Consider the following 18495-nt stretch of genomic DNA (forward strand, 5'->3'; position numbering starts at 1 on the left):
TCTCCACCTCTGACAACCCTGGGAGGGAGCAAAGAAAGAGTATATTGTCATCCACATTTGCCAGATGGAAAAAGTGGGCCGCAGTTCCATGCTACCAGCTAAGTGCCTTCTCCAAGATCACACGGCTTTCAGTATCAGAACCAGAGCAAGAAGCAAATCTTTACAAACAGCAAATGTTTGGTCATGGTGACAGACTTTAAAGCCCAGATGGTTGATAACTTAGCAGATCAGGAGTCTTTGGGCAGGGTAGCTTCTAGGTGAGCAAGGAAAGGCCAAGTAATCCCATTTTCTGAGTCATGACCATTTAAAACAAAGCACTCCTCAGTTTCCAGAGGTTGAACCTTGCACTATTTATGTATATTAAACCCCACATGTTATATTAAAATGAACACAATCAGAGCAACACAGGATACATCATTTATTCTGCATCAGTCGCTTGTGCTGCTCTGCCTTGCCTTTCTGAAGTGAGGTTTTTAATCCTCAGATCATCACCATCATTCATTCAATTCCCCCTTATAACTCTAAGAATTCAGGCAACAGAAGCTACTGTGTTGGGCTCAGTCAAGGGCCAAAAGAGAATTTAGTATCACTTATTACTATAAATCACTTCTTCGGGACAAAATAAATGGTTAGTACTTGAAATCTAGTGTAAAAGATTTATCATCTAACAGTGATCACAGCGGCCCTCAGCCCTGTGAACTGCTCCTGAGAGCAGCAAGAAAGGAGAGTCTGTGTGCGCAAAGGCCTTTATTTGAAATCTGGTAAAGGTACCTATCTGGTGACACAGGGGATAAAGTCTCAGCACTATCAAGCTATTACCAGTCACTGCAGCAAGAGTTCGATCCTTGGCCAGGGAGCTGACCCACATGGCGCGGCAGACCTCTCCTGTCTCCTTGCTGCTCCCTTCAGCAGTGGATTTTCGTAGATCCACCTGTTCTGCTCCCCGCTCTGTCTCTGGTGAATACACACACACACACACACACACACACACACACACCCCCCACACACACCTCTAGCCAGTTCTTGTATGCATGAATTAATAACATAAATTTAAAATAAAAATAAAAATTAAAACCTGGTAGAGTCACTGTGATTTAGACTTTTTACTATTCATTACAAAGCTATGTAAGAGTCACTTCTTCAATTACAATCAAGCACCTATCGCACCAACACAGACAAAACTTCATGTAGAAATTGAACAGATGACGCAAGATGGATGACGAGAGCCCCAGTGTCATGGTGCTGAGCTCCGACCATGCTCTTTCTGTATCCTGACCTCCTCGCATGCACTCAGGAGGGCAAAAGAAAAGCAAAATTCAAAGACTCACAGTTTTCACATGGAGGAGGCTCAGCATCATCAGCCATCAGGAAAATGCACATTAGAACCATAAGAACATACTCCCTAGTATGGTTAAAATCGAAAATCCCAGTAACACTGCGCACAAGGCTGCCGGGCAGTTTCTGATGAAACTAAGCCTGCGCTTGGCACATGGTCTAGTGATGCTCACCCCCAGGTCTGGACCCAAGTGTGACAGGCTGAAAAAAACGCCCTCTGCCAGATACTACAACCCGGAGCCTGTGTGAGTTACCTGCTCTGGCTAAGAAAGAACGTTTGTGGCTGTGATTAACTTCAGGCTCTTGAGCCAGGGAGGATATCCTGGATTATCCTGGTGGACCTGGTACCGAAACAAGCCTCCTTATAAGGGGGAGGCCCAGGGAGAAGGAGGTGACAAGGGGAGCGAGGCTGGAGCCAGGCGAGGCAGGGGCCTCCAGAAGCCGGAGGAGGCCGGCCCCGCCCACACCGTGACTTCAGCTCAGCAGCACTAACTTCAGACTCCTGGCTTGCAGAACAGCCGGGAGGTAAATTTCTACTGTTTTAAGTCCCCCAATTGGGGGCAATTTGTTTCAGCAGCCCTAGGAAACAAATAATGCTAAGTGAATTGAAAATCAATGTTCCCACAAAAACTGCAAACAAAGGCTTATAACAACTCTATTTATAATCATCAATAACTGGCACCAGCCGACAGGTCCGCGCACAGATGAACGACCAAACTGCCGGAGCCCAGGCGGCGACGTGGGGGCAGCCGGCCGGGAGAGGGCGGCACTGCGGCCAGGGCGCGGGGCGGGTCTCAAGGTGCTCAGCTCCCTGAAAGAGGCCCACTGAGAAGGCCACAGACTGGATGGCTCCATTATCTCTTTTATTTATTTATTTGTTTGTTTGTTTATTTGTTTGTTTATTTATCCAAGCACTGGGTACAGTCAGAAGCGCGGGAGGGTGAGAGAATTCATCAGAGCCAGAGCGGGGAGCAGAACAGCGGGGGCAGAAGGACCGAAGCGCACTGCTGAGGGGAGCAGCGGGCGGCAGGAGAGGTCTGCGCGCCATGGGGGACCCTCCTCCGGTGGCCGGGGAGCAGCCGGGGATCGAACCGGCGCCAAGGAGGCTGCAGGCAGCTTCGCAAGCCAGCGCTCAACCGCTGCGCCACCGGGGAGGCCCTCCATTATCCCTTTAAAAAGACAAAATACAGTGCCAGGAACAGACTGGAGGTGGTGGGGGAGGGGCCGCGAGGGTGGGCCTGCCGGAGGAGGGGCCCTGGGGCGCTGGCCTCTGCACACTGCCGTGGTGGCCGGGGCTACAGCCTCCACCGCCAGCCCTCGCTCTCGCTGCACCTCCCGCTGCTTCAGCACCAGCACAGTAACACGGGCACTTCCGTGCCAGAAGAATTCTCCCAAGGCATTTGGACCCCACTTTCGCTTCGGAGTTACACACAAACTTAAGAACTGGAGCCCCAAATGCTCCTCTGTGAAAGGAACCACAAAGAAATCTGCCTGTTCTCTTCACCCTGCGGTGTGAGGGGAGCCGGCATGAAAGGGCAGCGGGGCTGATGATGCGAGGCACCGGGGAGGAGAGCGAAGGCCCGGAAAACCCATCTCCAAATAGCCGGTGGCGCAGAACGTAAGATTTGCTTTCAATTCCTTCAAACTGACAGAGTCCCACACGGTCATGAGGAAAACTATCCATCACAACAACATAAGGAAAAAGTACAAACAGTGTGGTAGACCAGGGAAAATGAAAGTTTGCTTTCCTGAGTAATTCTAGGTTGTGCCAACGGCCACACACGCTCACAAACCTCAGCCCTCACCTCCAACAGACTGCCCGCGGCCACGGCAGACCACACTGTGCCCCGGTCTGTCTTCTCTGCAGGTTCCGCGGTGAAACCTGTGTGCGCTGAGCAAAGGGCCAAAGGAGGGAAGTGTGCTGAGCAAGCAGCAGCAGACGGAAGGACCAGACTGAAGGACCAGACTGAAGATGCAAGAAGGAAAGAAGAGCAGTCTCTGGCCCAGGAGCTGCTTCTCCCGGCAAAAGGCCCCCCTGAGCACCAGACAGCAAGGAGGTTCCCAGTACAACCCCCTGGAGTGGATGAAAGAAAGATCTCTTGTTCCCATCCCCCAGCCACCTTTTAAGGACTTAAAAGTGCTTAGAGTCAAGTATGGATTTTCTCTAGAATTTTCTTTAGAGGGGCACTCCAGTGTCTTCCTATGCTCAGATATAGTTCCAGATATAGTTCACAGGTTGTATAATCTTTAATGACAACAACCTCATCGCAGGCAAGGTGCTCAGCACAATGTGATTATACCACAGTTTATTTCTTACCCATCCTTTGGTTTAGTGCTTTTTGGCCTGCTCATGGGTGACAGTTGTTCTAGATTGCAAATACTAATAGAGGCAATAATTATTATTTGTTAGGTGCTAACCCAGTGCCGGGCACTAATAAACAAATACCTAATTTAATTCTCTTATCAAAAGTCCCACCAGTTCCCACTTTGCACATCTAGAAGCAGAGACGCGGAGAGGTTGGAGAGACCGCTGTGCTCTCAGCACCTAGAGGGGCTGTGCTTAGAAAATGACCTTTCCAGGTCTTCCTTCCTCCGGTCCTTCTCGCCTTCCTCTCTTCCTTCCAATAATTCAGGAGTTTTATAGGATAAAAAACGCCAAATTTCAACACTGCTAAACCTTCTACATGCATTTCAAAGAACAAGGACTGCGATCCACTTTCAAAAGAATTCAGGCTGAACTCTGGGGCAAAGAACTCTAAAATGAGAAATCCAAGTGTGGAAGTCATTTTCCCTACTCAGGGACTTTCCATTTCCTATCAAAAGCCAGAACTTGTGGGCAGGAGGGAGGAAGGGAAAACAAGGAGATACCAAGAACTTTGCTATTGTTTGCTTAATGTGTTTCCTTCTATAGATAACTACAGACCAAAACCTGGGGTGCCATTTAAGCAGGCCAGGGAAAGACCACCCACACGGGACACAACCCAGGTCCAGGGCAGGGGTAGTCCCCACACTGGTGGGTGGCCCTGCCAGACATGTCCAGTGGGAGTGCGGGTGCTAGGGCTCCCCCGCGCTAAGGAGAAGACTCCAGCTCCTCAAGGTCTCTCCATGTGAACTCCACTCTCACACCACCGACCCAGAGTCTATCAGACTTCTCGGGTTAAGGATTCAGCCTCCCAAGACTTGCCCCTCCCTGCAGACACCTGGTCACAGTCTCAGGCACACCCCAGCTCTCCCCTTTCAGGTGTTTTCCAAAAGTCACCTTCATTAACATAACCTTCAGACACCTTTCACACACAGACAGGCAGGAAGTTCCAGGGGGAGCCGTGAGCAGGAAACTGCGAAGACCAAATACATGTAAGAAATGGAGAAGCTGGTCCTTCCGGCGCCCAGCACAGCACCCAAAAGGCCAACGGGCGTCTCAGCGCAGAGTGCCCTTCTCACCTGCCCACCTGACTCCTGGCCCACGCTGTCTCCAGAAAGCAAACAGTGGAAAGCATTCAATTTCCAAACTTCTAACACAAGGCAGGCCACCCAATGTGATTTCAATGTTCCCTCTGTAAAAGGAATAGTGAGGAAACCAAGGAGAAAAGACTTCTTTCTAGATGAAGATAGAGCAAAATCTGGTTTATAAAAGCAAACAATTACTCAAAATTTTAGTCTCTCCCAGGGTAAAAAAAAAAATCACTCACTGATTTGGTGCAATGAGCTATACAAAGAAGGCTTGTGACAGGAACTTCCACAAGAAAGTTGGTGAATGAGAGAACAGAAAAATAAGAGCAGCACTAAAATCTGTCTTAAAGATAAAATTCCTGTTATAATTTAAAAGAGTCATACTTGTACAGAGTATGTGATTTCTAAAAATACCCTTAGCCTGCTTTCCAATGGGAATACAGAAACACAAAACTAGTAACGGGCTAACAGGGCACCGGGATTTGTCTCAGCGAGGGGGGCGGACATGGAGGAGCGTGGCCGGCTGACAGGCTGGCGGGAGGAGAGGTGGGCCGGCGCGCCCTCAGCAATATTTTAGAAAAAAAAAAAATTTATACCATTAACACGTTAAATAAAAGTTTTAAATATTTAAAATACCATCAATTTCATCATTTTAATTTTTATTTTATGAACGCTTTGTAAGATCTACAATGTTGACATAGCGGCATATACTCACACATGAAAGTGTACGTCTCCATGCACAGGCACATATATAGAACATGCCTGCTTGCTCAAAAAAAAGTTTGATGATAAATGCACATGATTTTTTAAAAAACAGAATATTGCTCTTCATAATGGGACCCACAGAGCGTGTCGCCCTACAGAGCCCCAAACCGCGACTGCACTTAGAACAGGGCGCTGGCGTCCCCTGGCAGCGCAAGCGCCCAGCGGGGCAAACACCCGAACGGCAGCTGCAACAGCCGGGAACACGGGACGGTGCCCAGACGGGTCCTTTATACACAGCCCACCATCTCCACGTCAGCAGCGGCCCCAGCTTTCTACACACGTGCGAGGCACGGACGAGCTCTCGTGGGGATGGGCTTCGCTTCCAGTCAGCGCAGAAGCGGCTCCCCCGCTTCTCAGAGGCTGTCAGGAGAGCTCCTGTCTCGGGGCCAGAAGCGCTGGCTGCGCCTCTGCACAGTGACCCCAGCACCACGGGAGCAGACCAGTTAAGCAGCACAGCATACCCACGCCCCTCACAAGCGGCCATCTTTTGAGTTTAGCCAAAACCAGGGCCAACCAGACAGCACGCACACACTGTGACCTGGGAGAGACCTCGAAAGGCGCCTCACGCCAGAACAAAGCAACAAGAGAGGGACCCCAGCCCACGAAGGTGGGAGCCGGGCACACACCCCACCTGGCACTGTGCTGTGCGTGCCGGATCACGGGGACCCCTTCCCCGGGCCCTCTCCAGCTCCTTTCGCGCCCCATTTCCTTCCCTTGCTTGTGTCTCTGTATGGCACATAAATGCCTCAGGGCAGAGGAGTCCTGCTTGGGGATAACCCCAGATCCTGGCCAAAGTGCACTCTCCTACAGGCTGCCCTCGCTCCTCCCTCTGCCAGGGCATTGCCTTAGCTTCAGGGCATCTCAGGCCAGCACCCACGCCCAGCAGAACAGCCAGCACCCCGATGGGACTCTGAACCTGAGCACCAGGGAGCCACCCCGGTCTGCTGCAGCCCTGTGACTAGAGGACACTCCAGAGCCCCGAGCTGTGTGTTTATGGTCCTTCATTACACGATTCAGGAACTTGCTGGTAACTGCTCCACTGGCCGGTTTAAGTTAAAAACTTCTCTTCGACCAAAGAAGCTGACTCGCCAGCCACACCATGTATACACCCTCACAGCGCAAAGGTGCGGCTTCCGGCCAGCAGTGGAACGTCTCACCCAGGGTCTGACCAACGTGTAAAACCCACCAGGAGCACTACCTTGTCACCGGGAGCACTCAGCCCAAAGGATCCCGGCACACCTGTGTCTCCTGCTCTGATTACTAGTAATTCGACCGGGAGAGGCTGATTGTCATTTGAACAGGAATGAAAGTTGCACTGATCACACTGACTGAACTGCAAAGCACTTTCTGAATCGAATCTTCCTTGACTGAGTAATTAAGATGAATGTATGTTGTTCTATTTCTACCAAACGTAGTTATTTTAAAAATAAAAAACCTTGGGCCTCCCTGGTGGCACAAGGGGTTAAGCACCACACTATGAAGTAATCTGCAGCCTCTGCAGCACGAGTTCGATCCCTAGCCGGCCAGAGAGAAACCACATGGCACAGCAGACCTCTCCTGTCTCGCCCGCTGCTCCCCTCAGCAGTGTATTTCTGTCAGTCCACCTGTTCTGTTCCCCACTCTGTCTCTGGTGAATCCTCTCACCCCCCACATCTCTGGCCTGTACCCCAGGTCTCGTATGCATAAATAAATAAATCTTTAAAAGCAAAAAACAAAAAAACTTTCCTGATACCTCCTGGACACTTTTCTCCATAAGCCCATATCTTAATTAAACTTTAAAAAAGTTCTCCAAAAACCGGGAAACACTAAGAATTCAGTTTAACTGACACTGGTACGAACATGGATCAGCTGCCATATATGTTGCCAGCATGACAGGCAGCTCACTGCCAACCAACTGAGCCCCAGCATGCTTCTCTGGGGTTCACGGGATCTGTTTCTCCTGCTGGGCTGAAAAGGCTCCTTTATCACCAAAAGAGATACTCTACGGGGAAAATTTTTTTCCTGACATTGTACCCACTGAACAATAGATTTTGTTTTGAATGGCGGTGGGGGTAGGAATGATTCCTACCCCCATACATGGTGAAACAGAATCCCATGCTTCAACATTTTCATGTATTCTCCATCTACACAGACCACCTCCTCCCAGCGACTGCTTGAGTTTGTCTCAATAAAACAAACTCTCCAGATGCGCTGACACGATGGACTCTTAGCCTTCATGTTTTCCACGCCGCAGAGCAAAAGTGAGTGCCCAGGGCCAGGAGGGACCTTCCAGTGCTCTGCCCAGACGGGGAAGGCCATGGAAAGCCAGCTCTGCCCTGTGCGGGTTCATTCCCCCTCGGGCAGCCTCGTGATTGTACCTTAAGCCTTGAGGTTCTGTGCGCTAGGACTTATTTCTTTACTTTCCTCCTAATCAAACATCATTCTTCAAGTATGGACACTCTTTGAGGTCAGAGCTGTTTTAACACGTAGGGAAACAGCGGTCAGAGTGGGCTTCAAGGAGGCCCTGGGACTGCACTGAGTTCCTCACCAGCCTCAGCCTCTCGGGCAGCTTTACCCTCCGCAGGCTTTTGCAGCCTAGGACTTCTACGCAACACAGCCTGGAACAAACATGAAAGTTCCTCCAACCAGAGGTCCTGTGCTCTTTACACGTGGCTCGGAGGAGCCAAGTGCAGGGACAGGCAGGAGCAGCAGGACCGGCACTGGTTGGCCTGCCAGTTTCCTGAAGAGAGAGCCACCAGGCCACCACCACCCAGGATGGGGCTTGAAGGCCATAAAGTAACATTATCTCTAACAAAGTGCCACTATCCAAGGTATTCCAGCAGCATATTTTATGGCGCTAGCTGGCACAGTGATCGGGAGAGGTAAGGGGCAACACTGGCTGCCCCACTAAGAGCGTGTGAGCCCAATCAAGATGGCATCGGCAATAAGGAAATGATCGGGTCCCATAACCCAAAGTCCAGAGGGAGCCAGATGTAGCAGCCCCATTTTCCCAGCGCTTGACACTGGCTCCCAGGGAAGACCAGGGAAGAAGAGGCCTTGCTTCCAGTCAGGCTGGGTCACTTTAAAATGCTCAGACCCACTGGAGCAGTGACCCTGGAGCCTGCAGTCAGAAGCACCTGGGGAATTCAAACCAAAACCAAAACCAAGAAGCGGCTGGCAGGCCTCCTGATCAGAGCACACCCTCTGCCCTCCAACAGTCCCTTCACCCCACCCCGGCTCTTGGCCTTCTGAATAAAGCCCCTCCTTACTCAAAAACAGAACAAAAGCAGGTGCCCACACCTCCCCCAGACCTACCCATCAGCCCCTGGGAGGCACCTGGCACAGTCTTTCTAAGCCCCTAAGGAAATTCTACCTACAGTTAGGTTAGGGCTGAAAACCACCTACCAGGACCCTCTCTGGGCTAAGGATGCGGCAGTCCCATGAGCGGTGCAGCCAGCCAGGCTAGTTTTGCATAATACATGCAGTCCCTACTTCAGGATCTGCTGCGCAGAGCCTGGTGGGTGGTTCACAGAAAGATAAATGTGTAGGCACCTCCAGTGCGGTAAAATGCTCACTCCACTCCTAAGCCACCAAGTAAACCACATGATACTCCTTATATTTCAGGCTGGCGAAAGGTCCAAAGCTTGACAACACACTCTCTTTGAGGCTTTGGGTTTGCAGCTGCTCTCAGACATTAAAGTGACGGGAGTGTGAACCAGCACAAGTGTTTGCTGAAGGGCACTGGGGAGCAGTAGCCACCAATATAGTAACTACACTGCGAGCGATCACTGACTGACCCCAGCTAGCTACTTACTACTATACCATGGACCTACTAATGAAAATCACACATGCATTTCCCATCCGCCCAGCACTCCCACTTGTGGGAGTCTCTCCCGCAGCTAGCTACACCTGCACGGTCCAGAAGGACAGAGGGTTATTCTTGCAGTGTTGTCTGCAATAGCTAAAGACTGAAAATGACCCGGATGCCCAGAAATAAGGGATCATTTGAAACAACGTCACCTCCAAAATAGAAGACTACAACGCAGTCATTAAAAGAACAAAAGGCAGTGATGAGGAGGACATATTAAGAGGAAAGAAAGGAAAGGATAAAATGATAATAGCCTAAATGCTAGTTTTGCATAATACGTGCATATTTGCTTGTATTTGCAAAAGAAAAAAAAATCCTGGCAGGATCAAAAAGAAACCAATAAAAATGGTTTCGCAGAGCGTTTCAGCCTGACACGCCTGTACCACACGTCCAGACTCAGTGAGTGGCCAGAAGTAGCCACACTGTACGAAGGAGAGAACTGGGATGAAGGGAGCTGCTGGGCGCCACCACCACCCCCCGCCCCCCCCTGCCCCCGCCCCACACAGTGCTTAACAGCAGTGGTCACAGGAGCAAGTGCCTGGGCTCAGCCCGTCTGCGAATGGAACCCACACTGTTGAGGCGACCTTCTCCCAAGCAGATGGCCAGTGGCGGTCCCCACGACAAAGAGTCTTGTGTTGGCTGTCTCGGCCCCTTGTTCTGGGGAAATCTGCTGTGCAACCCCCGACTGACACAGTACCTGCTACAGAGTGGGCACAGAGATAAACACCCAATTATAGACTTAGCTCCACACCCACTGAGCATGCAGGCTGTGAAAGGCCAGCGCTCGGCCACTGAAGACGAATCACCACGGCTGCCCCCGTCTAGGAACCACGCGCTAAGTGTCAAAGAAGAACAATTTTTTAAATGACAGCAGGGTGACTGTGGAAGAAGCAGAGAGCTTGAAAACTGCACCAGTTTATAGGGACCATACATAGGCTTTACCATTAACAGTTAAAAAAAAAAAAAAAGTGGCCTCATCAATAAGAAGTCTTTATATTCCATTCCTGGAGTCAGAGTCATTTCAAGGCTAAGTGTAACTCCAGTAGGAAATCCTGACGGGTGTTTCTGTTTGGGTACAGAAATTGATAAAACTGATTCTAAATTGCATTTGGAAACATAGGCTCAAGAACAGCTAAGACAATCTTAAAGAGCTAAACTGGAGGTTTTACTCCACCGGGTAGTCAGAGTCACTGGAAAGCGACAGTCCTGGGAGGAGTATAAACACAAGAAAGGGTGTTCACAGCGGTGTTCTTACGCAGCCCAAACTGAAGAAAACCCGGATGTCCATCAATGACAGCATGGATATGGGAGCTGCTCATGGCCTTCCAGCTGTGCTGCTCTCTTGGGTGCCAGGGGAACAAGCTGAGGGAGGCCCTGGCAGCCAGGATGCCAAGGAGGTGGGGCAGGTGGCCAGGGCAGTGGGGTAAGAGACTGAGGTGGTATCTCTGTCTACCCAGAGGAAGAAGCTGAGAGGCCCTCCAGAGGACAACTAGACTACCCTTCTATACACATACAATAGTTTGCCATTTCTCTTTAAAAAATAACTCGGGGGGAAATAAACTCTTGAATATTAATACGAGATCACTAAATAACAAGGAAATCGAACAAAGTAATGTTACCTGCAACATCATCAATGACTATTGCGAAAATAATGCTGAGTGGAAAAAAAAATCACCAAAAAAAAAGTTTGCTCAGGTGGAAGTACAGAAGAACTGAACTGCTTCTGGCCAGGCCTAGTCACAAACAGCAGATATCCTTTTGCCCGAAGCAAATGCAAATCTGAAGTGCCTATTTGAGACCACAGGCAAGGCAGTGCCATGAAGCTGGCCAGAAGAAAATAACGCTCCCTCCAACTTCCTGCCTGGGGTGCTTGCCAGCCAAGGTGCAGAGAGGGAGCTCAGCTGAGAGCCACCTCCCAGAACTGGGACTCCAGGCTGCTGGGGCAGGTCACCTGAGTGAGTGCGTGCTCCATGGCGCCTGGCTGAGGGGCCCAAGCAGCTTTGAAAGACAAGCAGGTGAAGGGCACAGGAGGGTGAAGCCGGGCACAGCACCGAAAGGCAAGAGGCCAGGAATAGGCCGGGGCTGCGCCCCTAGCCTTGGGGGAGGCTTCCTTCACTGAAGTGTACCTTCCAGGTAGCAACTTGAATCTTTTCACCCCTAGACCCAAATAATAAGCTTGACATACTCCGGTGGGTATAATTCCCAGCTCCAGCTTGTGAACTCATCCCTTTTCGTCCCACTCAAAAAATACCTCACAACACGGGGTATACCCGTGGAGAGCTGAACACAGCACAGTGGGGCTCTTAAACCAGACAAAATTATTTGGTTTTCTCCAATTTCTGCTGACAATTATACGGACAATTTTTATTGTCTTTGCTAGGATGCTTCACTTAAATGAGGGACAAATTCTTTTGGTTCAACTGTCGTTGATGACCCTCCTTGCACACAACCGAAATTTCTACTTCCCTCTATGTTACAAGCATATGGGCAAAAAAGTTTCAGGAAAACTACACACAACTTTGCATTTTCACAGTTCACGTGCCATAATCCAGCCCCCCCATAAGTTCCCGGATGCAATCTTTCCAACCTCTCTAAGGCTTGGACTTCCTTGCTGCCTGTTTCCACCACAGTGTCTGCCCGTGAGGTGCCTGGCATCCCTCAGCAGTGAGGAAGCCACAGTGCTGACCTGTCAAGTCCCTGCCCTCTGACCTCGAATGAAGCTTTATTTGAGAAGTGTAAAGCGGATTCAAACTGAGAGCAGACAATTTTTCAAAATCATTTCTCACCTAAGCTCCTAAGAAGACATTTGACATACATGAAATAAATAAGGACAGAGCTGTGCCAATTTAAAATTAGAAAATCCAGAAATAATTTGTTTAAAAAAAGCTTCAGCTTTTTAAGCACTTAACCCAAAAAGCATTACAAAACTTTTAAAATGGAAATTATTTTACATTTAAAACATTCTCCACCCAGAAAAGTAGGGGAAAATGTGCGCAGATTTTGCAAAATCTGCAACTTTGACTTAGAAAAAAATCCAGAGAAAATGGGATTGAAAACTTCAAGATGAATTAGAATCATTTCCGTGCAAAACTTAAGTGTCAGCCCCCTCAAAAAAGATTCAAACCAATCCTACATAAAAGTGGAAAGTCTTAATTTCACAAGCTCCTGAACGCCACCTTCCATGTATGAAAGACACATAGCGAGACTCTCCATTCTCTAGCTGTGCAAACTGTAGGCGTGAAAGTACAATCTTCTCACAGCTTTAAATACCATCAACACCCTCATGGCTCCCAGGCCAGCGCGGCTTCTCTGAATTTAAGCTCTGAGACTCAACTGCCTGTTCGACAAAGCCCAAGTGCCAGGCAGACATCTCAAACGTGACACGCCCTAAAAGAAGTTTCCGATTTGCATCACCCGCTACCAAAACTCCTGCTCCTCTATCTCACTAAAAGGCAACGCCACCCTTCCAGTTATTAGTCCAGACACCTTGGACTCACCCTTGACTTTCTCACACGGCACAGCTCCCCTCCAGGTCTATTCAGAATCTGACCCCTTCACTCTCCCCGCCCCAACACCCACCCCCCATCACGGGCCAAGCCTCCTCATCCTTCTTCAGACAGTGCAATAACCCCTGAGTGCAGTCCCCTCAGCAGCAGAGAGTTTATTAAAGCATGAATGACGTCCTGTTACTCCTCTCTCAGCACGCCCCAAAGCCTTCCCAAACCACATGCGTCCAAGTCAAAATCCTTGATATGGACAACAAGGCCACATTCTCCAGCCCTTCTCTCCCCACCCCATCCTGTCTCCCATAGCTCTCCCGGCGCTCTCTGCTCCAGCCACTCTGGGCTTTTTCTTCTCCAACCATCTAAGCGTGGTCTGCCTCGGGGCCTGTGCACCCTGAACCTCTCTGCCTGAAAGGCTTTTACCCCATTGTTTTCATGGCTTGTTCCCTCCATCTCCTGCCTTCAGATCTTTACTCAAATGCTCCCTCCTCAGTCGGGTTTCTCTGCGCCAGACCTAACATCACACCCCGCGACAGAACATGGCTTTTCCCCTCTTTTGTGTTACTTTTCTCCCCAGCACTCATCACCAACTCCTGTACTCTGTATCTCACGCCTTTGGCTTGTGGTCTGTCTCCTCCCACTAGTAGGGAAGTTCAAACAGAGCAAGGAGATGTTTTCTGTTCACGAATGTGCCACCAGTGACTAAAATACTACCTGGCGCATAGCATGAGCTCAATAAATACTGACTGAAAAAGGAAATGCTAAGGAAAAAAGTTTACTCGAAATACTTTCAATTGTTTTATCAACTCTCCTATCAGAATTTTCTTTAGTCAAGACACTGAAATGGGCCATGAAATAATGTCTTGTTTTCCTCACTTCCCCGTCCCTACCACAAGCTCTTTGACCCTGAAGTTCTGGTAAAAAGTGACCATCTGCCCTCTGCCTTCAGACTCTCGCCAACCTGCCGGTGAGAGTAGTGTCTGCCTGCTCCAACACTACATTCATGACAAAGTTTCTTAATCTAATCTATATGGATATTAACCAACTCTAGAAAGATCTGCCCATGAAAAGGTCAAGAACAATTTGTAACACAAAGTAAGACCTTATTCCCCTAGAAAAAGAATAGACAAGGTGCCAAAAAATTGATTTGACTTAACAGTAAAATATGACATAAGAAATGTGTTCAAAAACAGGTGCCCCACAGAAGTGACTATTTGGTTGGACGGCATCAATTGGGTTTTTATATCCTCATATTTAACACAAATTTGTTGTAAAAAGAAATCTGGAACATCACAAATGCAAAATGAAACATCCAAGTTTTCTTCCATTCCACCTAAACCCCAAGACCCTAGAGACAACAACTACTCTAAGTCTTGCCACATTTGAGTTCATGCACACTCAAGTACATAAATAAGCTTTGTGTTACAAAATGAGGCCATACTCTGCAGACTGGTCTCCAAATTTTTTTTCTTTAAAAACTGCATGGACCCCTTTCACTGTCAGCACTTGGCCACCCGCCTGCCATCAACACCCCCTGCGTTCTCCACAAGACGCTCCAGCATCAGGACCTCTTCACACTCCTGAAAATTAATAAGGGCGCCAAAAGGCTTTCCTCGTCAACATTTACCATGTAAGAGGTTTAAACTGAAATGTTTAAACTACGTATTTATTTGGCTGTTTAAAGGTATTTTTATTATTACTGAAAAATAAGTGCTCTCCTCCCCAATGTGGCCTTTTTAGGTAACTGTGGCTATTCTTTTGTGAAACTGCACCAAAACCCAGTGAGGTGCAGTTTCTTAAAGGTTAATTGCAATGTAGGATTTAAAACTTTATCAATGAACTTCTGTATTCTGCTATATAAAAATCCACTAGCCATCTTGTACCTTCGTGGATCTTTTATCTGTGCATTATTTTATAATATATGGGGATCATTTAGAACCTATCAGTTTGCTGAATTATGTAAATCATCCAAATAATACATTTCATCACAAGATTCCAAAATATCTCATATATGTAAACATTACCATGAATTGCTACATCGTAATAGCAGACAGAGGCTTTCCGAAATTGTGATTTTCACTGGAAAGCTGAAATTTTGTCAGTGGCAACAGATACTACCAGTTGTTTTCCTGAAAAGGTTTCTTTATACATTTCTTTAGGCTGAATAACCATACTGTGTCTGTCACAGTTGCAAGTAAAACTGGCAGTCCATGAAAAAAAAAGCAGCTAGTTCAGCTTGCAACTAAAACAACTGCCCGTGTAGCCTTCCTAGAGATAACTGCTGTCCTCCAGTACACATCAGATATGCTGGATGTATACTTCCCATTCCATCTCACAGAACACACAGATAAAAACACAAGGATCAAGGGCCTCCCTGGTGGCGCAAGGGGTTGAATCTCAGCACTATGAGGCTGTCCGCAACCACCGCGGCGCGAGTTCCATCCCTGGCCAGGGAGCCGCCCACATGGCGCAGCAGACCTCTCCTGTCTCCCCGCCGCTCCCCTCAGCAGTGCATTTCAGCAGATCCGCCTGTTCTGCTCCCCACTCTCTCTGGTGAATCCGCTCACCTCCCCTCCCCCATTCTTGTATGCATAAATAAATAAAAATAAATCTTTTTAAAAAACCACAAGGATCAAGAGTTAATAAAGTCAACAATTTTGGCTGCTTCACCAAGGACATCCTTAGTGAAAGTAGATTTCGCCCCACAGAGTGCACGGCGGGCAGACTGCAGCGGCTGCTAGCACAGAGAGCTGCCCCAGCCCTACCGCGCTAAGGGGCCTTCATTACTTCAGCACCGTCAGAACTGCACCAGTTCTAAAGCAGTTTTAACCTCCTGACCCACGAGGGGCATGGGAAGCACCTAGAGGACTCTGCTATTCTACACCAGGAGTTTCCCAGAGGTGGGATCACTGGAAAAATTACATTCTGATGTTCACCGAAAGCGCTCCAAAAAGTCTATCAATTGCACTAAAGCTGAAGGGTCATCACTAGTTAAAAATGCAAAAAATTCATAAATCCTGTCTTCAGGAAGCGCCACAACACATGACCACATTTACCTATCTAAAAGCCGTGCTAAAATATATGGAGTATTTCAAAATCAAATAATTTTGGACAGGGTGGATCTTTTTCTGTGAGAAAGCAAAGCCTCGTCTATCAAGTACAAGTTCTCGGAACAGAGACCTCTGTGTACTGCAGACACGGGTTGTCAACAGGCGGAGTGGCTGAATTTCAAAGTATCTGCCACTTCCACAATTCCGTTTGCTTATGGGGCGGGTGAGCTCAACTGGTATCTTCTGTTGCTACGGAGTACAGAGTCCGAAGCATGGCTGCTGCCACAGTGCAAACAGGACCCCAAGAATTGGTTTGGGGCTGACCCTCTGCCTTAAAATCTCACACAGAATGACTGGGAATGAACAGTCATCAAAACGTTCAAGACAACCTTTCTTGCCCCAAGTGTCATCCTAACCAGGGAATCCCAGCCCCATGGAAGTCCATCCCTGAGCACTGTGCGTGAGTGGCGAACTGGGCAGCAGGTCCCCTTGAAGAGGAGGAATGATGCTCCATCCTTCCATCCCATCCATCCAAAGAGCATTTTTGAGTCCAACTCGTGAAAAAGCCAAGGGTACTCCTGTCACCTAGACACTGTGGGTCTTAACCTTTTTGTTTGGGGGGGGAGGGCAAACTGCTTTGAGGAGATGATTACAGGCGCTTGGTAGATGAAGCAGGGAAGGATCCCTGTTCTCAGAGGACGAGCCTGGGCTTCGGGCCAGAGCCGAATCCTCAAATTGAGAAGCCTCTGATAAGTCCAACCTCCTAGGGAAACTGGAACTGTAAATTGCCTTGTCCAAGGTCCACCGTGAATAAGTTAGAAAGGGAATCGGGCCAGAAATAAGTAAGTAACTCCGAGAGGTTCTGAATAAAGCCACAGAGTCACTAAGTAGCTTTTTCTTATACACAGAAGAGAGATAACCACGGCCAGCAAGTTTCCGGGCAAACTGGCAAGAACCCCACAAACCTGCAGTTCCAAAGCTCCCCAGGCGCTCCCCGGCTGACCGCGGAAGGAAAGACAGAAGTAGCAAGCTCGAAAGACTCACCGTGCTCCACAAAAACATTGCAGTGCGGCCCCCCATGCCTCGACGACTCCTTCTTCCCTGCTCCTTTGATGAAGTGCAGGGCGGGCAGACTTGGCCTCCTCTGGTCCCCAAGAACTTTTCCAGGCTGCTGCCCCATAAAGTACGGATAGGCGCCCCTTTCCAGAAGAGGGTTCAAGCTATTCCAGAAGGTCAGTGAGTGCAGAGGGGAGACAGTACATACGTGAGGTTTTCACATTCACCGCGTCCCTGCTGGGCAGTGACAGGTCCATCACCAAGAGGACATCTTCTAGCACAGCAGGGAGCAGCACACTTGAGGGGCGTGTAAACAGGAGTTCTGATTATTTTTGCAGTTGATCAACTCCAAGTAATGGCATTGCAATGCTACCCCAAAGCTGCTTGCTTTTGAGTCTGTTACTGGCTGCAGCCGTTTCTTTTCGAGAAGAAAACCTAAACAGAAATATTCACAGGGGATGCGGTAAGAGGGTCAGTCACACGCCAGCATTTGCTTCCCACACATAAAGGAAATGTAGATCGTCTTTGGAAACTGCTCCAGAACTCTTCCTGTGGAAGTCACCCACCCCCTAGCTCAGCTTCTTCATCTTCCGACACATTTCCTGCCCCACTGGCCCTGCTCCTCTACCCTGCCCTCCGGAAAAGGCCACGGGTCACCCCGACTTCGGCGAGCGCGCCCTCCACGCAGACGAGCAGGAATGCACCGCCAGCAACTTTTAAGTCCGCTTTTTAAAAGGCCTGTGAAACCAGTCCAGGCTTTTCCTTTGCATTAAAGTTTGTGGCTGGGCTGAGAGAAACGGGGCCGGGGGTGACATGGAGAAGTCAGGGCATGAGAGGCTCGCGGGCGCAACCTGGGTCAGGGGAGGTCGCTTGACAGCGGGGAGGGGATTGAATGGGGGGACTCCGAGGCCAAACTCGGGGCCGGGTCGGAGCGAGGGGCGGCCGGGGAAGAGGGCGGCTGCCGGGGCGGGGGCGGGGGGGGCGGGCGGCTTACTCGGGGCGACGCTCCTTCACGCCTCAGGAAACGGGGCGTCCCAGGTCTGGAGGAAACCGCGACCACCCCCGGGGTCCCAGAGTCGGGGCGGGGCTGTCAGGGACGCAGGGCTCCCGCGGCCCCGACGGCGGGGGGCGGGCGGAGGGGGGCGGAGGCCCGGCCGCCTCAGCCGCCCCCGGCCCGGGGGTCTCTGCCCGAGACGCCCCCTCCCCCGGCCCCGACGAGGTCGCCGCCGCCGCCGAGCAGTCACATGCCCCGAGCTCCGCCGCGGAGCCCAGCCTCCCCGCTCGGGCAGGGGCCGTGGACCACGGAGGGGCCGCTCAGCCGCGGGGCCCGCTCCGGCTCCGGCGTCGCTCAGGGACAGGCACCGACCCCCGCGGCCGCCATGATGGTTACGAGCCGCTCCACAACGAGGCCAGGCCCCGCCCCCGGCCCCGCCCCCGGCGACGTCCGGCGCGCCCCTCGCGGGGACCCGAACCCTCTTGGCGGCGCTTT

At 50.0% G+C, this 18495-nt stretch overlaps 2 protein-coding genes across 3 annotated transcripts in view; both read right to left on the reverse strand.

Moving 5' to 3' along the window:
• ABL1 (ABL proto-oncogene 1, non-receptor tyrosine kinase) overlaps positions 1 to 18115 on the reverse strand; it is a 99016-nt gene extending 80901 nt beyond the window's left edge. Inside the window, exons 1-2 of one of the 2 annotated variants that reach the window (XM_037494075.2) lie at positions 18001 to 18115; positions 16995 to 17441 (exon numbers count right to left, since the gene is read on the reverse strand). In XM_037494075.2, coding sequence (XP_037349972.1) covers positions 16995 to 17130 — 136 coding nt within the window. In that variant the 5' untranslated portion in view covers positions 17131 to 17441; positions 18001 to 18115. Of the gene's footprint in view, positions 1 to 16994; positions 17725 to 18000 lie in introns of those variants that run through there. The other variant, XM_037494074.2, reaches the window with a different exon arrangement.
• Positions 17723 to 17964, reverse strand: LOC129144898 (uncharacterized). Its single transcript, XM_054689469.1, has one exon. The coding sequence runs from the start codon at positions 17819 to 17821 to the stop codon at positions 17723 to 17725; it is 99 nt and encodes a 32-aa protein (XP_054545444.1). The 5' UTR covers positions 17822 to 17964.
• Positions 18116 to 18495: the final 380 nt, after the last annotated feature.

The sequence above is a fragment of the Talpa occidentalis genome, unplaced genomic scaffold (genome assembly GCF_014898055.3).
Source record: "Talpa occidentalis isolate TD23 unplaced genomic scaffold, MPIMG_talOcc4v2.1 talOcc4.7, whole genome shotgun sequence".
NCBI lineage: Eukaryota > Metazoa > Chordata > Mammalia > Eulipotyphla > Talpidae > Talpa > Talpa occidentalis.